Source organism: Palaemon carinicauda, chromosome 1 (assembly GCF_036898095.1).
Source record: "Palaemon carinicauda isolate YSFRI2023 chromosome 1, ASM3689809v2, whole genome shotgun sequence".
NCBI lineage: Eukaryota > Metazoa > Arthropoda > Malacostraca > Decapoda > Palaemonidae > Palaemon > Palaemon carinicauda.
The window spans coordinates 287,837,551-287,864,062 of record NC_090725.1 but is presented as its reverse complement, the minus strand read 5'-3'; the positions used below and the strand labels follow the sequence as shown (position 1 = coordinate 287,864,062).

Genomic DNA, 26,512 nt, shown 5'->3' with positions numbered 1-26,512 from the left:
AAATATTGGTAATAACAAAATCAACATACTGTACTGAATAATCAATATAATCGATGCAAAAACTAACCTATACACAGATGTGTAAATGCGTTTGTTTCTTTATTATGATCAGAGATAAACTAAACAAAAGATTGGTTGCCATTTTTTATCGTGCTTTTTGGCGTGTTTAGGAAACGCATGATATAAAATTGCCTTTAATATTTGTGCCTGTTTTAGTTTAGGGTACTGTAGTACATGCATTAAGTGTTCTGTACATTAAAGGGTAGTTTGTTAACAGTACTACGTACAAGGGAAGGTTTTAAAAGTCTGAATATACATGTTAAATAAATACGTAAATATGGTGTCACTACTTCGCGGATTTTCACCTATCGCGGTCGGGTCTGGAACCTATCTACCGTGATAAACGAGGGTTCACTGTATTCCTTCGTCAATATACACGAGGGGTGAGCCGCAACAGCGGTCTCAACCGCACCAACCTGAGCCACCCCACCGACGCCCGACACCAGCGCCATCTTTCATCCTTCTGTTTTGGACTTGCCCATGAATATTTGAAATAAAATATCTTAAGAAAAGTAAAAACATTAAAATAAATCTTTCATATATAAGCTATAAAAATTTAAAAAAAATAGAGGAAGAGAAATAAGATAGAATAGCATGCCCAAATGTAACCTCAAGCAAGAGAACTACCCCAAGACAGTGGAAGACCATTGTACTAAGGCTATGGTACTTCCCAAGACTAGAGAACAATGGTTTGATTTTGGCGTGTCCTTCTTTTAGAAGAGCTGCTTGCCTTAGATAAAGACTCTTCTACCCTTACAATGTCTATGAACATGCCCAAGTACTTCAACCTCTGCTTGGGTATGAGATTATATTTCTCCCAGTTTACCACATCCCCCACATCTTGGCAAAAGGCAAGAATCTGATCTCGATCCTGAATGAACTGCCTTTTAGAGGAGGCCAGGATCAACTAATCGTTGAGATACATCAGAGGACGTATTCCTTGTGAGTGGGCCCAAGCAACTACCAAGGTGAACACCCGAGTGAACACCTGGAGGGCCGTACACAGTTCAAAACACAGTCTTGAACTGCACTACACCATAAAGTGAGAACGGAGGCACTTTTGAGAGGTCTGATGAAAAGGTACTTGAAAGTACACATCCTTCAGGTCTATCAAAAGCATAAAGTCTCCCTCTATGACTCAAGGAAGCAAAGACTATACTTTCTTCATCCTGAATTTCATTTGATGAACAAACTTGTTCATTGGCGAGAGAGTGATGACAGACCTACAGGCCCCAGTCGACGTTTCCACCAGGAAGTGTAGACTGTAGAAGCCTGGAGACCCATTTCGAACAACTTTTCCCATCCACCTCTGCCCGAAGGGACAGGCCTTTCATGGATGTTGGCTGCTCCCACGGGAACTCTATCGGAACTAGAGATAGGGGAGGTCCGTGGTCGAGAAAAGGTATTAAGTAACTGTCCCGAAGGACACTCGCCACCCAAGACTCAGCCCAATGTCTCTGCAAAGTCATACAATGGCGATAAAAGCAACCCCTACTCTCCGCAGCATAATTATTATTATTATTGTTTTTAATAGCTAAGCTACATCCCTACATGGAATAATAAGATGCTATGAGCCCAAGGGCTTCAACAGGGAAAAATAGCCCAGTGAGGAAAGGAAATACGGAAATAAATAAATTACAGAAGTAATGAACAATTAAACTAAAATATTTTAAAGAAAATAAAAACAGTAAAATAGTTCTTTCATACATAAACTATTAAAACTTTAAAACAACAAGAGGAAGATAAATAAGATAGGCCAGGGGTGGCCAACCTATGGCGCATGCGCCAACAGTGGCGCATTGCACGATTACAAGTGGCGCACTAAACCCGAGATAATTTAAAAAAAAAAACAAAGCCAGCTCATAAAAAAATAATACCAAAAATAATACTGATTTTTAGAAAAAATTAAAAAATTATTTAGAGGGACCATCCGCTATGTCCTGCATTTTTTTCTTTTAATTATTCAAAATACACCATTTCTATATATGTGTTAGAGTTTAGACATATATAATACCTTCATCATATACCAACTTTACCGAATACATTGATAAAATCATATTACTACGAGAGGCCTTTGATAGTCGTTTTAGTGATTTTGCTGAAGAAGATTGCATGCTTGCATTTATAAATCCATTTTCACTTACAGAACATAACATTCTGAAGATGCCTAGTAATATACAGATGGAACTTATTGATCTAAAAGCAAATTCAGTGCTGAAGAGTAAATTTATTGAACTTCCCTCACTCCCAAGAGCATCTGAAATGCTTAATTTTTGGCGATTATTAACCGGTGAACATTTTCCAGAATTCAGAAAATTTACCCAAAGTTATGCCTGTCGCTTTGTAAAAACATAAAGATGTGAGCAAATATTTTCATCCATGAAAAATATCAAGAACAAACTGAGGTCACGACTATCCGATTCAAATTTGAAGAACTGTCTGTTGCTCTCAGTTACTAATTTAACTCCTAATATTACAGATTTGGTGAAAGCAAAGCAAAGTCAAAAGTCTCATTAAACATAGTTATGCTTATTTTTCCTGCATGTGAAATTACTTTTCTTTAACTGCTAATTATGTTCATATAATTTTATTAGTACTTTTAGGAATAACTAATGAATATTATCAATGCAAATTCAGAGTCAATAAACTAAGTACAGTTTACTTTGTATCCATGTTAAATCATTTCCTTTACAACTGCTACATCTGCCCGCGCGCATACACACACACACACACACACACATATATATATATATATATATATATATATATATATATATATATATATATATATATATATATATATATATATATATATATATATATATATATATATATATATATATATATATATATATATATATATATATATATATATATATATATATATATCATATTATCATATGATATATATATATATATATATATATATATATATATATATATATATATATATATATCATATTATCATATGTATAACCGCCAAATATGTCAAATCACCATAGTTAAGGGATTGAAAGGGGGTTTAAAGTTTGTGTGGCGCATCTGAATTAGAAGTGAAAAAAATTGGTGCATGGTAAACAAAAGGTTGGCCACCCCTGAGATAGGCCATGCAAGTGTACCTATTACCTAACACTTCTAAACAATTTAGAAGCATTGCCAACGAAGTATTCTTTTGTCTTCAGCAAAATGACTTCCTATTCGCCTTTATGATGAAAATAGTGATGAAATGTTTGCTTTATCCAAATCCGAAGGAGTGTTTCAGTCAGTCGACCCAGATCAAAGCCAAACAGCAACGCTGTTTGAGAAATTAGAGGAAGCAATAAAGAAAAGAGTGCATGCCTAAAAAAGTCCAAACAAATCAGGCGATTAACAGGAGCATAATTGAAGAGCTTGAAATTTTTTAAGCAACTGGAGAAAACACAGTAAACATAACCAAGAGAACAGCTGCATTACAATCTATACCACCCACATCTGTCGAAGAAGAGATTTCAGCTGTAGGACTGTTTATCACGAGACTTAGAGCATGTCGATTTGATAAAAGTTAATTGCTTGTTTTCTACGTTCTTATTTTAACTAATAAATAGTCTGTACTTTATAGTAACAGCTAGAAGAAAAATTCCTTGTTTTCCTACTTTTCCTATTTTATCAAAAAAACGATGCATGAATACAGAACATAGTTTTCTTGTGTTTTTTTTCTTTCATAAAACTGCCTCAGAGGAGGTTTCATGTGAGTTTAAGCTTTTTGGAGTCATTTGAAGACAAACAGTCATTTTGATTTAAAACTTATTTATGATGACTTTACTCCTTTTTTCTCTCACCAGGTTTATATTGCAAAAGCATGTGATCTTATACAGTATTGACAGTCCATTTTATTCAAGAATTTGCTTAATTGCAATAAACATTGATAATTTTTTTTCACCAGGTTTCTACTGAATTACAAAGGCATATGATCATATCAGATATTTTCATAAAATTTATAAAAAGATGTGCCAATTTATGTTATTTCAGGAGCAATAACATTATAAAATTGTGTGTTTAATCAGTCTTAATTTTCTGATCCTTAATTTCATTGAATGCCTCTTTTTTGCATTATATATAGCAAATAAGTCTTTTCCAATGCTTTAATAATAATCACATGCTATGAGCTTGCAACATTTTATTCCTTAAATACAAATATAATTTATTCATGAAATCTAGGGATTTCCTGGGATTTTTCTGGGATCCCGGGAAAACACTAATCTTTTCCACAAATCCCGGGATGGGGAAAAGTCTGAAATGCCAATCCCTAGATCCAATGTAGTACCGTCTGCCCAATCAAAAAACCCATAAACTCTCTTGCAGTAGTATCTCAACACGTGGTTGGTGCCCAGGCCAACCTACTACCTAGTGGAATACTGGCATCAGCCTTTCACTCTCCTTCCCCTCTTCCCAATGCCATCCTTCCTAAAGGAACCAGGTAAGGTGCCCAAAATTGCTGCACATGGACAGGCTCTTTTTGGGAGAGGTTTCAAGAGCTGCAGGACGTGGTCTCGGAGCGGGCACAAGATCTTTGCTTGATCTCAACCCTGTAGTCTTGGCCGAACGCCTTGAGTCTCCCTTACAGTGTTCTTTGGCAAGCAGAACCTCTCCTGCCTGCAGAGTGGGGGGCATATGATCTTACTTGACCAATCCAGAGCCAAACCAACAATATCTGACCATGGTAACTCCTACTAGGTCTTTGGGCCTTGAGGAGCACTGAAGTGCCGATCAATCGTTGAGGTTCTCCACAACAGCTGTGACATGTTGCCTCTCCCAGACCATTGCACTTACGGATAAGAGTAAAGACCTTCACAATAGAACTCTTCAACACAGGGTAGTCGGCCTCCAGAAGTAACAGATGCGGTCCAGTGTTCCAGACGTCCTGACCTCAAGTATTTTTGTCCCTCGCCAGTGCCAAGGGTGTGGCAGCAAACTCCGGAGATTCTGCTCCCGCCCCCCTCCCCACCGAGTATTCCTGATCTGGCCCAAGGACAAAAACCAGTACGTAATCAAGGGCTAACAAGAACCACTGGGAACGAGAGGAGAATTCCTAGCACAGATCTTTGCAGAGATGGAGAGAGAAGTAAAAGTACCAGGTACCTCTTTCCCTGCAGATCAGGATGGGGAGACAGCCAAGACCCTGTACTCCATGACACCAGGAAAAAGTCCCTCCGGCCCTCATTCTTGGTCTTCCAATGCACGTAAGCATGTTAGAACCTCACTAGGTCAGTGATCGGGGTAACCCTGGCCACGGGCAACACGTACCTTATCCTAATAGCCTTCTTACACCCAATTACAGGAGGACCACCTCCTAGTGCTCGTACCATTTCTGCTATCACAAGAGACACTTTATGGGTTCTCAAAGTCTTTTTGGGCTTAGGGGAGAGCACTGTATAATGGTCCCTGAGTCTGGGGGCAACAGCAAACCTTTCACCACAGGTGTCACAAGGATTACTTGGGATACTTGCACAGGGGAAACTTGGGAAGAAGTAGCCTTAGCTACAGACTCCCTCAACAAAGTCATGGAGGGCATACTTGACTGATCTGAAAAAGCCCAAGATTTCCTTAGATCAAACTTGTAGTAAGCAGTCTGCAGTTACGGGCGAAGAGCTTCCAGGTCCTGAAAACACTGGAGGTCCCCCACACACACACACCAAAACCTGAAAAACCTGACAGCAGATCAAAGGGCTCCTTGCTCCTGATGCATACTACTAGGGAACTGAGCTAGGGGTGTATGTATGCACTGGGGCACCACACACCTCCTGAGAAGACTGAAGCAGCAAAAGACTTTATTGGTGTCTTCTTAGGAGTTGCCAAAACTGACAATGGTAAAAGCTTTGCTCTCTTCTCCTTCAGGGCATATAACTACCACTGCACAGGAGGCCACGGCCTGCACTCGACGCATGGGGATGATTGCGAACAATCATGACCCGTACTAGACGCACAATGGAAGTGTGGGTCTATAGCTAGTTTACTGTATTCATAAACCAGTTGCAGCATCCTCCTTCTCTGGGCAAACAGGAAAATCTTGTTTACTTTCCATAATATAATTATTACAACTCCATTCACTTTCTATAATATAAAAAGAAAATGAAAAAGTTTGATAAAGAGCTGACAATACATCCATACTCGTCAGTACCCAAAACAAATGTGAAGCTTCTTGCCCAGCACCCTCACCAATAGAATAACTACTCTTTCTCCTAGATTCAATGAGTCTCCAACTAGTGCTGAAGCAATCTCCCTAATTAAAGGACAAAGGTTTGTATGCCATGTAAGAACAAAAACATAATAGACCAATTTCAATGAGTTTTCCTAAGAGTTATCATTGACTCTCTATTGACATTATTAAATAAAACCTAACATGTGTAAGTCAGTTACTTACCTCAAAGTATTGCCACTTAGTATTGACTATGCCATCTTCTTTGGTTTTAAATTTAATTCTTCGGTAAGTATGAACTAAAGAATTAAATTTCTCTCGGATATTTTCCATTGAAGCGCTATATCCTTCTGCCTCCATGTCCCGTTTTATCTTCTGGAATAACTGTCTTCTGGTACCAGCTTTATTCAATGGAAGCCATTTAACATTTCTCTTTAATACATCCACAAAAATGTCTGTAGCTTCTGAGTCCCATTCAACATCTTTTGCTGAAATAGGAAGAAAGTAGAAAAAAATTGCTCGACAAAAAAAAAACAGCAGAATCAATTTTAGTAAAAGTAAATGACAAATTCGGAGATATTTTGTATTTTCCTAACGATACAAACCTTTATCTATTCATTAGGGGGGTTACTTTTGGCAAAGCTGAAAGGACGATCTATTAAAATTTAGCGAGGGTTAACTACCTGTCCTGCTAGTTAGCAGGGTGGGGGGGGGGGGGGGTTAGCTAGCTACCCCCTTCACTCCCACAATTGTGAACGAGCTCACTTTGCTTGGAGGCAGGACTTCAAGAGGTTTGTATCATTAGGAAAAACAAAAATTATCTACGAATTTGTCATTTGTTCTGTAACTGGGATACAAACCTACACTATTTACTAGGGGTAACTCCCTCATTATGAAGGTGGATGTCCCTGCCAATCTGGCTTTTGGCTTTACCCGGGGACTCCTTTTCTTAAGCAGGTCAGTACCAAAAATAAGGAGCCCCTAACACCTCGCTAAAACCTTGCGCAAGGTCAGTGGCCTATGCAAGCTATGTGTTGATATAAGCGGTGTGACTGTCAAGGTAAAGTTATTCCGAGTCTTTGTAGGAAAAACTGTTGTAACCAAAACTTTCCCAATACCACCTCGCCAGGGTATGGGGACGCAACAGTAAAGTATTGACATAATACTAACTGCACAAGGGAGCTTGGTTTACCTGCAGTGGTTGAGGTCAGCTTGTGCAGAGAATCTAGGATGATGCTTTCCCCAAGAGAGGGTAGGATGAAGAACATAAAAAGAGCCAGTCATTCCTTTTCATTCATGCAGACTAAATCCGGGTAGCAGTGCCCTAAACCTTCTGCTACATGTCCAATAAGGAGCTTGAGATACTAAACCAGCTGTTGTGCAGCCACCACAGGGCCGATAGAAAATGTATCGAGCCTCTTGTGGGTCACGTCTAACAGGTAATGGGCTGTGAAGGTCGTTTGGCGTTTCCACACCACAGTCAGTAGAACCTGCGTCACAAAGTAATTTCCCTTGAAGGTCAGGAACGTAGCTACGCCCCTGACATCATGGGCTCTGGGACAATGTGATAAAGGAGGATCTTTATTCAGTGCATGATCTATGACCTTGCGAAACCATGCAGAAATTATGTTTTCGGTGATCCTCCTCTTGTTCCTCCCGGTGCTGACAAAGAGTGCGGGTACTCGGGAGCGAACTCCAGCTGTTCTCTTAAGGTAGAGCCTCAAACTCCTTACTGGGCAAAGTAACAGATAATCTGGGTCGTCTGTTACGAAGCGGAGACTCGTTATCTGGAAGGAGTCAAATCTAGGATCCGAAAGCCCTGTATTCTGAGTCTCGGCAACAAATACAGGGACAGAGCTGAACGTTACCTCTCCCCATCCCCTTGATTGGGCGATGTTATATGAGACACCAAGCAGTTCGCGGACTCATTTTGCCGAAGCCAAGATGAGCAGGAGCACTGTCTTCCAAGTCAGGTGGCAATCTGTTGCCTGGTGTAATGTTTCATAGGGAGGTCTCTTTAGAGACCGGAGAACTCAAACCACGTTCCATGGGGGGGGTCTCACTTCAGACTGAGGACAGGTAAGTTTGTAACTCCGTATGTGTAAGGAAAGTTCTAGCGATGAGGAAATGTCCATCCCAATCAGTTTAAAGGCGAGAGCCAAGGTTGAGCGATAGCCTTTTACTCCTGAAACTGAAAGGCGCATTTCCTCACGCAAATACACTAAGAACTCCGCTATTGCTGGAATAGCGACATCGATTGGATAGATACCCCTTCCATGACACCAAACACAGAAGACATTCCCCTTTGCCTGGTAAACAGCTGCTGATGACTTCTGCAGGTATCCAGGCATTCTCTTAGCAACTTGTTGAAAAATCCTCTCCGAGTGAGGAGATGCTGGATAGTCTCCAAGCATGAAGTCGTAGCAGAGCTAAGCCTTTGTGGTAGATGTTGACGTGAGGTTGTCTGAGTATATAGTGTCGTGGAGGAATTTCTCTTGGGCACTCTGTCAGGAGCTGCAGATGGTCTGGGAACCATTCCACATGATGCCATAGTGGAGCTATGAGGTCATTGAGAAGTTGACCACTGTTCTGGCTTTGTTGAGTACCCTTCTCATCAGACAGTACGGGGGAAAGGCATAAAAGTCAATATTGTCCCACAGTTGTTGGAATGCATCTTGCCAGAGAGCCTTGGGATTTGGGACCGAGGAGCAGAGAAGCAGTACAGCGGGAGCCTGAAGTTCAGGGACATGGCAAAAAGATCCACTGTTGGAGAACCCAATAAAGTCAGGACTTTGTTGGCTGCTAGATGACCCAAAGATCACTCGGTACTCACTATCCGAGATGCTATGCTCATATTGTTGGCGAGCACATTCCTCTTGCCTGGAAAGAAGTGTGCCGATAGTGGTATCGAATGAATCTTGGCCCATCTTAGTATCTCTACTGCTAGATAGGATAGGGGTTGCGAAAAAGTACCTCCTTGTTTGTTGATCTAAGCCACTACTGTGTTGTTGTTGCTCATCACCACCACTATGTGGCCTGCCAGGAACTGATGGAACTGTTGAAGGGCTAGAAAGACAGCCTTCATCTCTGAGAGATTTACGTGGAGATACCTTTTGGGCTCTGACCAAAGGCCTGAGGTTGTGTGGTGCAGCATGTGGGCCCCCACCTTTCTTTTAATGAGTCTGAGAACAGCATGAAGTCCCTGGGGGGGGGGGGGGGGGGGAAATCTACGCCCCTCTGCAGATTCTCATCTGCTACCTACCCCTCGAGGTCAGCCCGTTCCTCTGGTCCCATCGGGATCATAATGTCCAAGGAATAGAAAGCCTGATTCCACTTACGCTTCAGTCGTCACTGGAGGGATTGAATCCTGAGGCGGCCACTGGGAACTAGATGGCCCAAGGATGATAGGTATCCGAGGAGGCACAGCTACTTCTGGGCAAGGAGTTCTTCTTGCGACCTTTCTCGGCCTCATTATCCTGTCATCTGTTGGGAAGGCTTTGAGGAGATTGGTGTCTAATCATTCCCAGGTATACCAGTCTCTGAGTGGTAAGCAGGGTGGACTTCACGAGGTTTACCATGATCCGCCAGATCTTGGCAAAGCCTCGTAAGTTTGTCTCAGTGCTGAGGAAGGGTTGCCACCAAGTCTGCTAGGATCAGCTAGTCGTCCAGATAACGGAGGAGACAGATGCCGATCCTGTGTGCCTAGGATGGCACTAGGGCGAACACTCTGGTGAAGACTTGGGGTTCTTTGGAAAGACCGAAGCATAGTACCCCGAACTGGTATTTCCTGTTGTCTAGGTTGAATATTAGGTACTTCCTTGAAGATGGATGGATGGGATCAGGAAGTATGCGTCCTTTGGGTCCAGTGTGCACATGAAGTCCTGTGGTCTTACCAATTGTCTGACCATGTCTGCCGTCTCCATGCTGAACGAAGTCTGTTTGACAAACTTGTTCAGAGCCGAGAGGTCAATGTCTGGTGTCCAGTCTCCAGACGCCTTTTTCACAAGAAAGAGTCGACTGAAGAAGCCTAGGGAGTTGTCAAGGACCTCCTGGAGAGTGCCGTTCTTCATCATGGTCTAGAGTTTCACGTGAAGGGCTAGCCCCTTTGCTGATCCCATAGCAAAGGAGTCTATTGTCACTGGATTCTTGATTAGGGGAGGGGGAGATGACATGAATGGGACACGATACCCTGAACAAATCACAGAGACTCTCCAGGGATCAGCCCCGATTTGCTTCCACCTGCTCAAACAACTTTGTAGGCATCCCCCTACTCTTGGACAAGCAGGGGGAATGTCTATCCTAGCATATGTGTCCGCGGCCGCTTCCTCTAGGATATTTTCTTCCCCTGGAGGACTAGGAGCCTTTCTTGTCTTTAACCCTTTCACTGCGGAGAACGACTTTAGTTTACTTAGATTCATAACCTTTCACTGCGGAGAACAACTTTACTCCACACCGCGTAAGAAATTTTAAGCTTAGCGCCTTTTGTTGACGATTTATCTGGCTTCTACATGCTGCCATCTGTTGCCAATTTTATGAACTACCCACTCTCTGAAGCTCTCGTCTTTCTTCTCCTATTTACTCTATGATTTTGGTAATTATTTTGTTATTTTTACGTTATGTCAACATGAAATTATGATATGTATGCATGTTTTTTTCAATATAAATCAATATTATTCATAGAGTTATCGTAATATCATGCTTTCCAAAGTTCGTTTAGCGTAAGTAAAAGTTTGTTTACATTAGAGCTCAACAGTTGCCATGACAACTACACACATGAAAACGTATTTCATAGTATTGGATGTTCAAAATGTGACAGATAAAGGTGTTTTCAGAAATCAATATAGAAATTAACTAAATTAAATGAATAATAATCAAATAACAAACACATTCACGAGAAAAGAAGTTTCGTGTCTTATATCCGAAGCTTTGTTTACATTTCGCAGCTGACGTTCAGTCTGTTAGTTGCCTATCGGTCCCTTTATATTTTAACAGCATAATTTAGTGATACAAGTTGTTAATAAATATATAATTTGTTAATAAAGGCTTGTTTTACAGTATCATAAATTTCATATATAGTTGTATATTATGGTATTATTATACTATTAGCAAAACATTCGATATGGCTCTGCTTTTAGCAGTCAGCTGACTTTGTCCTTTTAATTTTTCCCTTTAAATCTGGGTTGAAGAATTATTTTTATTTCTTTTCTTTTATATGTGTGATATGGCCTCTACTTCTCGCCAAGTAATTACATATAAAGCGAAACTTCATTACAAAAAAAAAAGTGACAGAAATAGACAATCCATGTGTTCATGTGGATTACAATAAGTATATGAGGGAAGTTGATAATTTTGATCAGCTATGCTCAACATATGCTTACGAAAGAAAGAGTCAGAAATGGTACCAACCAATTTGGCATTTTATCATTGAAGCAGCATTAGTAGACTCAAACATACGCTACAACATTAAGAATCTCACTGCTAAGATGAATAGAAAAAAAAAAATCAGGGAAAAATTATTAACACTACGTTAGAAGGGTATAAGCGGAGCAAAACTCAAAGAAAGGGTAGATTTTCAAATGCAATGGAATCTAGACTAACTGAAAGGCATTTTCCAGCTCAATATGTTGACAAAAACCACAAACCCCAATGTAATATATGCTCTTTCTTGCCAAAGAATTGTTTGATGAAAGGTAAAGGCGAATGTAAAAGAAACCAAACAATTTATTTTTGTGATCAAATTGTTGAAAAGCCCCCTCTTTGTATCATTCCATGTTTTGAGACATATAATATCCATAAAGTGTACAAAAAGCATGACTAATGTAGAGAATAAATGTATGAGTCAATGATAAATTGAGTGAAGGATTATTAGTGGAATTGATAAAATCATCTTTGGAAAAGAATTTTTCTGATTTTTCTTAATTTTTACCTATTTATCGAAGAATTTAAGGCATAAAGAGATAAACTCAGGTGAAAATATTGTTAAACCTTAAAAACAGAAAGGTTATACTGTAGAACACAAAAAACTTAGTTTCATTAAATTTTGAGCATTTTGAATTTTTGGTGAAAATGTGCACAAAGCTAGGCAACATCCTATTTGAATATCCGCAGCGAAAGGGTTAATAGGAAAGGGCTTCTTGGACACCATTTTCTTCACTGCTGTCTTGTTCGTTGAGGTTTAGGGCTGGTGGTCTGTAGGGCCCTATGAAGGAGAGACTCTTGATGGGACTTCCTTCACCTCTCTGCAGCCTCAACGTCACTAGGTTCGAACAACGGGGAACCCTCGAGCGAGGAGTTCCTGAGCCTCGCGATCTCAGCGCTAGGGACTTGTTGATGGAATCTCTCGGATACCGAGACCCTGCATTTGAGGACGGTGTTGGCCCACAAGTTCAATACTTGGTGGGCCAGGAATTCAATGGTCCGGGTACCCGAGAGAAGGAAGGTTTCCATCGCTTTCCTGGAACTTTCCTTGGAGAAATCAATGTTTCGTCTGGTTGAGGATCTCTGCCGCCAAGAACACGACCTGACGGCTGGAGAGTCTCTCTAGGGAGATGCCCTTAGTCAGCTGCTGCAGAGAATGGTGGAGCGGAAGAGCTGGTCGAGGCTCGTCCAAGACCTTGTAATACCTCCTTTGCTGAACGCGAGGAGGTGTGAGGAGCTTGGAGAAGGCGCCCGAACGAAGGGAGGAAAACTCAGAGGTGGGTGGCGATCTTAGTCCGGGCACTCTTTAGCCCCTGAGACTAGGGCATGGCTGCACTAGACTTCGTGGGAGGTATCTCTCGATCGGAAAGTCCATTGAGAACTCTCATCAGAGTCAGAACCTGCCAGAAGGCGTGTTCTGACTCCTGTTCCCCCTCTGAAGCAGGACTGGCAGCGAAGTCTCCCTCATCCACTACCGACAGTTCATCTCGGGGTGGGTCCCAGTCGTCTCTAGGGTGGCTGACTGTCCTGACCCCCCTCTCCGGGTCTGGCGGTCCTCGAAGAGGACTTCAGCATCATTTTGGAGTCTTGATTCCTTGCGAGGAAGAAGGTATGCATCCAGCATGGAAGTCCTGGATGGTCTGGAATTCCTGGTTCCTTCCGGAGACGTGACGATTTCGTCCCAAGGGGAGTCTTCCTCCGAAGGCGGTAGGGAGCTGGTACAGGTTCCTCTGGAGCCAGAAGAGCAGGTGAAAGGAGAACCGGGGAGATTCAACCTTGTCTTTGATGGCCTAACTGAAGTCAGTTTCACCATAGGTGAAGATTCTAACTCTGGAACTCCTCTTTTCCTCTTCAGGGGAGAGACAGCCGAGGTCTTTTGTCGTGCATCTGCTGGAACCGATGACTTGGAGCTTCTCAGGGGCTTCCAAGGTGCGGGATGAAAGGGCAGGCACGAAAGCTCACGAATGCCCTGACGGTGGCTCCGAACCAGGGATGTTTACAGACGCTAGTGCTGTTTGACAGATCCCCCAAAGGGAAGGAAACCAAAGGTTCCCTTTTAGGAGTCTTATCTGGAACAGCTGGATTACGTGTCTGCCTTAGGCGCCGGTAGTTTTGCGATCTTAAAATCCCCAGAAGTGCCCTTTCGCTCTTTCTCCGGAGGTCGCACTGTTGTGCATTTGCAGGGAGGGGAATGGGGCGACGGTGACCTGTGAATTGGGACTCTGCCTTTCCTCGGAGAGAGGACTGATGGTCAGGAGGGCAATAACCTAACTTTCCGCTCTTGCTCCTTCCCTTTGTAATAACCTACCTGTGCCCCGATGGGATGATGTGACTTCTTGGAAGTCGGTGGAGAATGGTGGCTGCTGTCTTCTGTCTGCGCTTCAAGGTGTTGCGGTGCATGCCTGCATGTTGGCGAGCGTTGCCTTGCTGGTGAGGGCTGACACAGAGGAGAACTCCGAAGAGTAGGCGAATGCTAATGAACTGGCGATCGTTGCCAAGGTGGAGAGCGTTGACGAGTCGGCAAAGGCTGACGCGTCGGAGAACGCTGACTCGTAAGTGGCGATTGACGCGCTGAATGGTGTTGAGGTTGCACCACTCAAACCTGTGAGAGAATGTCAACGCAGCGAATGCCGACGCTTAGGCAACTGCTGACGTGGCAATGTAGTGGTTTACAGACTATGGCCAAAGGTAGCACCCGAACTGCCTAGTGTCTGAATGCCGACCACAACCAGACGTTCACTACACAAAAAATATACAACAGTGGAATACCCAAAAATCTAGGTAACAGGTCAAGAGAATGGAGCACTGGACAACACCCCTTGATTTATACTGGGCAAGGGGACCCAGCTAGAACCTGACTCCCCCCTTTGCTTCTCTTGCCTTTAGTTTGCTGATCATAAGTAAAAATATAAGAACATTAGGTGAACGGGACCAATTGTTTGTACTGATAACCAGACACAGTGTGGGAAAATAAATTATAAATAACTTAAATATTTGAAAAAAAAAACAGTGGCTGAGAACAGGACATCATGGTAAAAGGTTCTGAAATGAAATTCTGTATTCATAGAAAACAAGCAAAAAATATTCATTTGTAAAGGGAAAAAAACTGTTAGGAATACATTAACATTGTTTTGTCAATTAAAATAATCAATTAAAGGCAAAACTAGCATCCCTTTACCCTCCAGCTCCACAAATAACAAAAACTATTCACATGTGGGACACTCATAAGTGTTCCAATACAGTACAAGTATAAACAAAGGCCCACCTAACCATGTATTTATTTGGGCAAATACCAGTAGCTTGCCTCACGATCAAAGGGTTCATAAAAGAAGGATTGCAATTCATGTGGCAAAACTAGAAGATCCCGGCAACCTTGCTTATAACTGTCTTTCCCCAGGCAGACTAGCAACATACTCAGGAGGATCACGCAGATTTATTCCTGACTATGACAGAAACAAACTTCAAGCTTAACGGAGAACCCCACAACACTGTGGTTCATAATCTGCATGAACAATCCACTGGGTTTAGGAATTAAACACACTTAAAAGTTTGGCTATCTCTGCAAAAAAAACTGTTCTATGCCACTCTATGTTCACTTGGTTATGGGGCAAACATTTAAAAACAAAACGGTCCATCACTAAGTTCCAGTATGGAACCACATTCTGTGATCTGGTGATGTAGAGTAGCAATATCTTGAGCCTTGTTGATGTAATCTTGGATACTCAAGTTTTCCAACCGTTGAAGCTCTTTTACAACTGACTGAGAATACTGACGAAGATCCGTGCCTGATGTCAAAACTTCTCTAATGACATCATCCTCTAGTTGAGCCTTGAAACTTGAGTTTATATCTTCACTTTCTCCCGTTTCACCCATTTTGAGCAATACATCATTTATTTCTATCAAAACGAGATAATCATGTTTTGCGATACATTGGATTCCAGGGACGGATGTACTCACTCTTTTCTATATACTATACATACAGTACTCTGAAGAATAAACTTCCCTTACACTCCCTACTGAATGTAGGGGGCTGCTGTCAATACCTGTAAAAAAGATAATAACGGATCAAAGTATTTTTATGGGGGCACAGAGGGATATATAAAACAGCGAGTGCTTCTGCTCAGGTGAACGCTAACAAGCGCTTGAAGCAGTAACCTCCGAAGGCGATTTACGCAAGGTTGGGTGGTGGACAGGTGCATGGCCTGGTGAATGATGTTCCCAAGTGTCGTGTTGCTTAGGGGAATGGTGGTGAGAGATAGAAGCCCAATGCGTTGGCGAGTGACGCGTTGGCCAGCGATGGTTGGCAGAAGCATGACGAACAACATCTGATAAAGTATGCAGAGGTGATTGACGTGCAGACGATAAACGAGCAGGCAGATGACGAGTCGGTGAACGACAAGCAATAGGGAGTCGGGAACTAGGAGAGTGAGCAGGAAACGAAGGCTGACAAGCAGCTAGACGATGGTCTGGCGAAAGGGTTTGTGCTTCAGAAAGATGACATCCTCAGAAGGGGGATCACATGCAATCCTCATAGGGGGATCGCATGCAATCCTCAGAAGGGGATCGCATGCAATCCTCAGAAGGGGATCGCATGCAATCCTCAGAAGGGGATCGCATGCAATCCTCAGAAGGGGATCGCATGCAATCCTCACGCGTAGTCTTGAGCCGAGGTTCAAGGACTAGCATCTGTGTCGACAGAAGGTCTGGAGGCAGGCGAAGGTCAGGAACAAGGTGACGTCGCACGAGAAGGCTTCCTCCTCCTCTGAGGAGGGCTGCGAGGACATAGCTGACGAGCCAAAGAGGTGTTTCTTCCCCGATGGCGAAGGAGCACCTCTAAGGCAAAAAGGAGGGCGAGCACGCCGGGAACGACGACCACAATGACGCCCTCTAGGGGCCGTCAGCAGCGATTTCTAAAGAGGAGTCTCTATGAGTGAACTCCCTCGGGAGGGAAAAACACTGGTAGGAGATATGCCTAGGACCTTGCTTTCCCCTTTGAAGGATATTCAGCAACAAGAGAAATGCAGTCCAGCAACGTCAAAAGAGGCAGAATAGGCAGGAACGTCGACAGGCAGGGCATCAGATGACACCTCCGATACCCCAACATCGACGAGTGACATAGGATCTAACTCCCACGTCGACAATTGCTGCACATTAACACTCTGGCGAAGTAGCTGCAGCAGGCATCTTTGGAGGGCAGACCCAGTAACCCCAAGGATGGCAAAACCTGTAAAAGAGGAAAAAGTGACATGGACCCCCCCCCAGGGGGGAGAGGTGGGGCCGCTTCGCTAGGGGGAAGCAACACCATCTTTTGAGGACCGAGGTTATCCACGAGTTAAGTGGCATTGGCTACAACTTGACGGTCCCCCAGAGAAGGCCGAATGAGCAGGAGCTTTGGAGGAAGGAGAAGCCTTGGGTATCTTCTGCTTTGAAGTACACTTCGAAGAAGAGGAGTCCCACTTGGACTTCTTACATCGTCTCCCAAACCTTTCCAACTGGGAGGCAAACCAGTCCCGACACTCAATACAATTATTTAACATATCACACTGTTTACCTCTGCAGGTAGAGCAAAGGGTGTGAGGAACCCTATCCTTGGCGGATATAAAGGTACCGCAAGATACACCTTAAGACACTCTACTGGGCATAGACATTTTCCTTCGGTGGGTAGATTCTCCAAGGACCCCACCTCTTAGTGGATAGCTCGTTCTTGGCAAGAAAGGCAGGATCAGGAAAGGGGTTCAGTTCTCCTGTGTCTAGGAACTGAATATGGCCTACATCCCTCATAAGGCCACTATTTCAATAACTCTAGCCCCTGAGGCTATTGCGAACAGAAAATGACTTTCTGTGTTAGCTCCTTTAGAGTACAATCCTCATTGTTTAGGTTCGAAGCGTAGTGCAAGACTTTGACCAACGACCATGTGATGGCTTTGGAGGGGTTGCTGGCTCGAGTCTAGTGCATGCTTTTGGCACCTTATTGAAGGTTTCGTTTGTGAGGTTCACCTCAAAGGCGTATAGAAGAGGTTTAGTCAGGGCCGACTTACGCGCAGTTATCGTAGTGGAAGTCAGGCCTTGTTCAAGTAGGTACATGAAGAAAGAGAAAAAGAAATCTGTTGAAATTTCTGTTGACCTCTTTGTTTTCACAAAGGATACCCATTTCTTCCAAGATGATTCACATTGTCTCCTGGTTGAACTTGATGATGGTGGGGTCTGAGATACTGGGAGCCATCGCGCAATGTGTAAGTGCATCTCACGATCTGAGCGCGTGAATGTAAGACACACTTGACCCTAGGGTCACAGTGACTGGATGAACCTCCAAAACCAAAAGGCATAGGGTTATATAAATGATTAAGATAGCGCCGGAGACACCTGACGGGACAGAGAAGCCTCTCACCTGAACCGCCGCTCGCCGCATCCGGTAAGGAAGGAATAGTGAAGGCCTCAAACCTGGGATCGTGGATCGCTGGGTTCTGAGTCTTGGCCACAAAACTCAAGGAGATCTCCTTCCAACCCTCTGCGTGAGTGACATTACAAGAGAGGCCGTGTAACTCCCCAACTCTCTTCGCCGATGCTAAGGCTAGCAGAAAAACAGTCTTCGAGGACAAATGTCTGTCTGAGGCACGGCTCAAGGGTTCAAACGGAGCACGAGTAAGAGACCCAAGAACTAAAGTGAAATCCCACTGGGGAACTCGAAGTTCCCTCGCGGGACACGACTGTTCGAAGCTCTTAATGAGCACAGAAATATCTAGGGCGTTGGAGATATCTATGCCCTTCAGACGGAACACCATTGCAAGGGCAGACCTGTACCCTTTAATGGCAGAAACCACAGAAGCTTATCTCTGCGAAGAAAGACTAGGGAGTTTGCGATCTGAGCCAGAGAGGCTCCGACTGGAGAGAGACCCCTTCCACTACACCAATCACAGAAGACCAATCACTACCCCTAGTAGACTAAGGAGGAGGATCTTCTAAAGTACCCAGACATCTCTCTCGCAGCGAGTTGCAAAAAGCCTCGCGTTCTGAGGATATGCTGGATAGTCTCCACGTGTGAAGTCTGAGCGACTACACCGCCTGGTGGTACCTGTTCGACAAGGGTTACTGAAGGAGATTGGGCCAGTGGGGTAGCTCTCGCGGTACCTCGACCAGGAGCGACAACAGATTGGGAAACCAATCCATGTGTGGCCATAGTGGACCAAAGAGAGTCATCCTGAGTCCTGGGGTTACTAGGACCCGGGACAGGACTGCGCGAAGCAAGCAAAAGGGGGGATACGAGTAGCAATCCAGTAGATCCCAAGGATGTTGCAGTGCATCCTCGAACGCAGCCTCGGGATCTGATACTGGAGAGCAAAACATGGGAAGCTTGGCGTTGTGTCGTGTTGCGAATAGGTCGCTGCACGGTTCTCCCCAGAGGTCGAGTACTCGACTCGCGACCCAAGGGTGAAAAGACCAATCTGCCCCTATTACCTGGTTTCTGAGACTTAGGCCGTCAGCCATAACATTTCTCTTGCCTGGAATGTACCAGGCTGACAAGGTTAAGTGTTGACTCTCTGCCCACAGAAACACCTACCTCGTCAACTGTTGCAAGGGTTGTGAGAGTAAGGGAGCACCCCTTACTTGTTGACGTACGCAACCACGGATGTGTTGTCACTCATCAGCACTACCAAGTGCTCTCTCAAACGGGCCTGGAAATGAAAGAGTGCTCTCGAGACTGCCATCATTTCCAGCACATTGATGTGCAGGTGTTTCTCCTCTTCCCATCACACACCTGACACGACCAAGTCGTCCAGGTGTGCACCCCAACCTTCCATGGACGCGTCTGTGAACAGACGGAACTGAGGTGAAGGAGGGTTTATGAGAAACCCTCTAGTGAGGTTCTCCTCGTTTAGCCACCAAAGGAGATCCTCCTTTACCTCGCGTTCCATGAGGACCGGACGAGAGGGAGGATCGGTGGCTGCCGACCACTGAAGAGAGCGAAGATGGATGCGCCCGAAAGGAACTAGCTTCTCCAGCAAGGAGAGGTGACCCAAAAGAGCTTGCCACTGGAGGGCTGGAAGTTGTTCCTGCGACAGGAACGGCTGCGCAACCTCTCTGAATCTGCTGATCCGTTCTTCCGAGGGAAGAACGCGAGCTGCTGCCGAGTCGATCAGCATTCCCAGATACTTCACCTTCTGCTTGGGAATGAGGCTCGACTTTTCGTAGTTCACCATGATCCCCAGATCGCGACAAACTTCCAAAGGCGAGTCTCGATCCTGAATCAACTGCTCCTGCGAGGGAGCGAGAATCAGCCAGGCGTCGAGGTACATCAATAGGCGGATCCCCTTGAGTGGGCCCAAGCTGCTACCGTCTTGAACATTCGCGTGAACACTTGGGGAGTTGTGCACAGTCCTAAGCACAGGACTTTGCACTGGTACACCGTACCCTGGAAGGTGAAACGGAGGTACTTTCGAGATGACTGATGAACTGGTACTTGAAAGTACGTGTCCTTCAAGTCTATCGAAAGCATGAAGTCGTACAGCCTGATCGCTGACAGCACAGTGCAAACTGTCAGCATCTTGAACGCAGTTTGTTGAACAAACTTATTCAATGGCGAAAGGTGGATGATCGGTCTCCAACCTCCTGACGCCTTCTCGACAAGGAAGAGATGACAGTAGAACCCTGGTGACTGATTGTGTACGACTTCTAGCGCATCCTTCTCCTACATTTTCTGGACCTCCACCTCCAAGGCCAGAACCTTCGGCGATGTTGGAGCGTACATGTGGAACGCTATTGGAGTGGAGGATAGGGGGGGCCGATGAAGCACGAATGGGAGCTTGTACCCTTCGCGAAGGGTCAACACTACTCATTCCTCGGCCCCAAGGTGCTGCCACAATGCCCAATGGTGCGATAGGCATCCCCCTACCTTCGGCAGCATGGGAAGGGGAAAGCCAAACTCAGCATTTCCCTTTCCCTTGCTTGCCCCTGTTCTTTCCCCGACGTGGAGGAGCTCCCAAGGGAGGCTGAAAAGTCTGTTTGGGGGCAAAACCCTTCTAAACAGGAGCAGGTCTCGGCTGCACAGAAGCAGCAGGAGCACAACAAGCGGTACCCTTGCTGCTTCCTGTGGGCTTGGCCTGACTCGACCTGGCTGCGGACGGTTTCGCGGGACCAAGTCCCTTGAAACTCGCAGCCTGCGCCTGGTGGATAATGGAGTCCTTCGAGTCAAGGTGCCATTTATCCCGCGCGGCCCGAACTTCCTCTGGTGGAAAGTGAGAAGTTGCAGCTCTAATAGGAGTGTTCCTGAGTGCCAGGGCCTCTCCTGAACCAATCTATCTCGCCAAACGAGCGGCTACTGCCTCGCGTTTTTTGAGGATCAGATTAGTATACTGGGTAGCAAGCTGATCCAAGAGAAAAGCAACAGCTTTCCCACCAGACAAAGCCAGGTTCCTGTACTGCTCCATGTGTTCGGGGGTGGCAAGCTTGGTGTCCCGCGCGAACACTGTGGCCGTACCACACCAATGGTCAAGCCACGAAGCAGCATTGAGAGCAGCTATAGAGATGGACTCCATAGTTGAAATCTCAAGAGGCCAAGAAGGAAACACTCTGGGATTTCAAGCTCTCAACCGACGAACCCCCAGCAAGCGCTCCGACCGCGGGGTCGAGGGGGAGAGGACAAGGCACAGAAGACTCTGTGACATAGTACCTCTTCTGTTGCTGGAGTGGTTGAGGGGAGAAGCTTGTTCAAACCTTGGCTCCTAAGCGAATCACCAGGTCCTGCGATCTGGTCACTCACTCGGTCCAATGCTCGAGCAGCCTGTTTCGACCAGGGTAGTGTGATAGGCCGTGAACTGCCTTCGAGAGCTCCCCATAGGATCTCCAAGGCTGTACACTTATCCTCAGATACTACCGCAGGAGGAGCCATGAAGCCACTAATCTCACGCATGAGGTTAATTACCTCTAGGAACGGCGACTCTACCTCGGGATCTTCCGTCTCCACGGCCGGTGAAGGCCGTGGAAGTGGCTGATCCCTTGGTCCCGCTACATCTGTAGGTGTAGGGGAAGCGACATGCTGCACGGGTGATGACATCCCCCATGAATACCTTCGCTCTGGCCCTAAGACCGAATCAGGCGTGTACTGTATTCAGGAGTCAAGGAAGGACCCTGGGAGGGTTCATCCCCGACGGAATGCATCGAGGTTCCCACTGTGACTGAGTGCGTGACTGGTCACTGTAAGCCCCAGGAAGCTCCCGAAGGAGCTCGAGCGCGAGCGGGGTCGCTCACACCAGGAAGTGTAGACAGATTAGTCGCGCGAGTGGTGCGCACGGCCTCACCTGTTACATGGCCAGAATGCATGGGGGTTGGCTGTATCTCGCAGGGCTGGTATGTGCGAGAGCTAGCCTGGTCATGCACGACCTGCCCCCATGCCGCGGGCTGGGCTGCGAGGTGGCTCAATGCCGGGCCCGAGTCGCGCGGGTCGAGTGCACGGCTGTCTGGGCCTGCTCATGCGACACACGAGTCGCGGAGTCGGTCCGCGTGGCTACCCCCGTGCAAGTAGTTGTGCGTACCACGGATTCTTCACGAGAGACCACAGCTGAGGTTTCTCGTGCCGAAGCCAGGACTCTCATTTCCCCACTCAAGAGCGGTTCAATTCGAGTCTGAGCAGTAGCTCGGGGGCCCGAGGACCCCGTCACCATGCTCTAGGAGACAATGCCTACGTCCTCAAGCGTGGTTGTCGTGCATGGAGGCCTTGTTCGAGATTCGCCGTGAACAATCCCACTAGCACGGAGAACCCGGGAATCTCGCACGTTGCCCTCATCCTCCAGAGGAGAAGAGGTGTCTCGGGGCGCCATGTCCCTTCGACTGCGACTGGCCTTCTTCGCTTTCCTCTTCTTCCCCTTTCCTCTTTCTCCTTGGGGGAGAAGAGTCAGAGTCAGAAGATGAAGACGAAGAGGAGGAGGAACTAGAAGAGGAATACCGACCATGCTTCCTCTTCTTGTGCCCCCTCCGAGGTATTGAAACGGTGGTCGAGGATACAGCAGATGACACTGGAAGAGGATGAACAACCTCAGCCATGTCCGTAGGAAGAGCCGTTGTCGGTGAACTTGGTGTACCTGAAAAACATATTGTCTCTGTAGGAGTTTTGGCAGATTTTAATTTTAACTGACCTGTGGGCGAAGCTGTAAAGGTTTTGCCAGCAGTGGTTAAAGAAATCTCTGTATTTAATACCTTACTCTCCCTTGATTTAACAGGGAGTCCAGCAGTTATTTTACCTTTGTAAAAAGTTTGCATTTTTCCAGGAACAATTGTTTTAACAGGAACATGGTCAGCAACAACAGGGGCATCAGGGAACATGGGAGTTGATAAAGTTGCAAAATCAGATACATTCAAGTTTTCATCATAAATTGGATCATTTAAATGTTGTTCAACCTCGTCCGCCAGAGTTAAACGGCGTTTTAACAAATCCAAGTCAGTCTTACCTGATAATCCGAGAGACGCCCAAAGTTTCCCCATCTTACCAGGTAACGTGTCGTCATCCGTATCAGACGGTCCAACAATCTGGCGGGTGTCCCTCGAGATCGCCCAAGTAGCAGGAGAGCTAATGTCACCCGCTTCCCCAGCGAAGCCCGAAAAATCCCCGACAGGCTGTGAATCCGAGGTTCCCAAAATCATACTTGCACACTCCTCCGACTCGGAGAGGGCATGAGCAGACTTTGACTGTTGTAGTTTCTTGAAACGACGCACTTTGCACCGGCTCCCCACTCTTCTTCTTCGAAAGAGGCGAGCTCTCCGAAGCAGAAGCTTTAGGGTTTTATAGATATTTGCGTCGATTCTCAAAAGCTTGCCACTGCAAGGGTGGCCAGGATTCACAATCACAGCAAGGAGAACCTTGAGAGCAAGGTTTTCCCCTGCATGTTAGGCAGAGCGTGTGCGGGTCTACAGAAGGTGACGAAAGCCACCTACCGCAGCGCCCGCCACGGCCTACACAAAATCGAATCTTACGGGTAATTTTCTCGTCCATTACTATCACACAACCACAAGTACACAAGTACAAGAGAAAGCAAAAGGCTGCAGCATAGAGAAGGGAGTAGACAACCATCCACGATGAGTCAAAGCGAGTGAATGAGGAAAGCAGGCTGGTAGGGGGGGGGGGGAGCTAAGCTCCGCCCCATACCGCAAGCCAACCAATCAGCACAACTGCCTGGTTTTCTTTCTCTTCAGCTGTTTCAGCTGAGATGAAGTGAATTCCTATATTAAATGATTACGAGGTTTGTATATCGCATCAGAACAAATAACATTCTTCTCCACGTACCACATCAGTCTTGCATTGACCATCTTCTTCATGATCTTACATGAACAAGATGTCAATGCAATTAGTAGATAGCATGCTGTTAAATATTTATCCTTACCAGGATTTAAAAACTCTAAAATAATAGCTAGTTCCCAAACACTTGGAACTATGATCATGCCACATTCTGTTAATGTTTAAAATAAATAATTTAGTATTAGCACATAGGCTGCATGTTCAATCATTTCATATGGAATTCCATCGGGTCCAGGGGTTGTATCATTGCAAGTAGTAAGTACGGAATCAAATTAACTTTCAGTAAAAGGAGCATTGGAAGATTCCTCATCTGTTGCAAAAGAGTACGGACTAAATGTCAATGCCCTATGGAGGAGAAAATCATGACATCAAAGCAGTTAAATAAGGAAGAGCCCTTCAGTGACAAGTTGTATAACTTGAGTGCTTCACACTTCGCCACCTACCTATGGAATTTTGAAATGACAGTCACACCTCAAAATCTAGTTCGTCTTCTGGTTTGCCAGATTATGGCAAGAAACTTGACAGCCCTTGCTCAAGAAACCAAGGTGTTCATTGCCTTCCGCTTCTCTGTATCTACCAAATTCTCATTGGCAATCAAATAGCCTACTGAGCTAGACCAGCAATCGATCCACAAAGCAGCTTGCAAAGAAGCCTTTGCAACCAGCTCAGTGTTCGCGGCCTCAGCCACCGAGAAAGTCGTCGGTTGTGCTGCCAATTTGTCAAGGTGACGTTGTGCGTTAAGAGCCAGAATTGCTGGATCTAAAGGCAAGGGAGAGGGACTATCATCTAGGATCTCATAATACTTCCTGTCGTAGAAAAGGGAGAGGAAGTAGACGCGATGAATCTCCTGCTCGAAGAGAGTTGGACTTCCCACCCCTATGAGAAAAGACTTACACCTTCCTAAATCAGGGCAACACAAACCTGGTCTTGCCAGTTCTGGGGGCCTGTCAAAAGAAGTCCAAGACCGTATCTTTCAACTGTGGATGGGGATAGGAAGGATTGCCCTTAATTGTTGATTTTCCTTATGCAGCCTAAGATTTGCATAAAAGAGTGATCCGACTCTCTTTGCTCTGAGGCCGTAGTCCTAGGGCTAATAGCCATTGGCAGCAACTCGGTCAATGGTCAGAAATGTCATTTTGCGACTCATCCAGACCCAAACTCATACTTGTAGGAGCCCCAGTTGGATCAGGTTCGTCAACAGGATACCTTGCAGGAGCCTGCAACCTAGTTGGAAAGTTCTGGACCATTGGTAGCACCAAGGCCAAAACCTAATCAAGATTGCCCTTCTATTGATCTGAAGCCTCGAGATCTTTCGAGGCCCAGTTCTTTAGAAGGGCATGAGGAGTAACTGCAGGGACCGACATAGGCTCCGGGAGGGGAGCGGCGGATTCGGTTTCCACAAACTACCGGGGACAGAAGAATGAGAGGTCTCAAACCCATGCTGGTCCTTGGATGATGGGTATCCCCTGGGGGAGGCATCTCTTGCCTGTGACCTCTTCTCCTCTTCGTCAGTTTGAGTGATAATACCCAGTTTTTCCCAAAAAGGATCTTGACCAGGATGGGAGACCACAGAGGCTGGGTATTTCTGATACGTACTTAGATAACTGCTCAGGAGGAAAAGGAGCAGGAGGCCCAACTGGAGGAGAAGCATGCCTCATGGCATTACTCTTACGCCTGGGATCCACAGTTGGATCGAAGCTCCCAGGTGAACCAGACACCACAAGAATAGGGATTGGCCTAGCCGAGGCCTGAGATGGTGATGCTGGAACTGGCTCACTAAAGGCTTACTTCAAATCCTCAAAAAGCTCTTTAAACCATGGTGTGTCCTTTGCAAATGAAGGAACAGCCACAAAAAACCCACCAGGTGAGTGTTCGTCAATGCACCAGTGATGAGCAGATGCCTCTCATGGCGAACGAAACAAAGTATGTGGTGCACCGAGAAGTAAGCAGACTGTCAGCGGGAGGAGCTCACCTGCCTAATTAGCCATCATGTGGTAGGCGAGTGTGTGCTGATGCACAAGCATCTCGCGCCCAACTAGGGCCTGTTTATCTGCGAGCCCTAGCAACGTAGATAGGGGGATGAACACCCGTCAGGGACCCTCCAGGAGGTTGGCAAGCTCCCTTATGTACTCCTATAGGAGAAGGTACACACTCGGATACAAACGAGCAAGACAGAGGGAGCTTGTCTGTGAACGCGAGACGCCATCGCTTACAAACATCAGAAAAGGCTCGTCCAGACAAGTTGTGCCCTGGGGACATGAGGACGAAGGGCTGCATCTGCAAGCGGTCAGCAGTCACCACCATCTGGACGCTCTGAAGAGCTCAACTCCAAAGAGCTAGAGTGAGGCATAGACGAATCTAATGCCTGCTCATAAGAAACTTGAGGGGAAACCACTCAAGAGAGGAAGCCATTTAGTGTTACCAACAAGGGCAACCTTCCTCATAGGGTAGAGGAACAGAGCAAACACATCTGCTGAAGGAACTCAGTGTGCTGAACAAGCTCAGGTCGTTGAATGCAACCAGCATGCTGAGCATGTTCAGCTGGCATGCTCACCTGGGGGGTAAGGGGAATC

At 45.6% G+C, this 26,512-nt stretch overlaps 1 protein-coding gene across 1 annotated transcript in view; it reads right to left on the bottom strand.

Annotated features, from left to right (window-relative positions):
- LOC137657583 (uncharacterized) overlaps positions 1-26,512 on the bottom strand; it is a 109,438-nt gene that overhangs the window by 47,361 nt on the left and 35,565 nt on the right. The window contains exon 4 of the mRNA XM_068391933.1: positions 6,461-6,723. Within this exon, the coding sequence (XP_068248034.1) occupies positions 6,461-6,723 (263 nt within the window). The remainder of the gene's footprint in view (positions 1-6,460; positions 6,724-26,512) is intronic.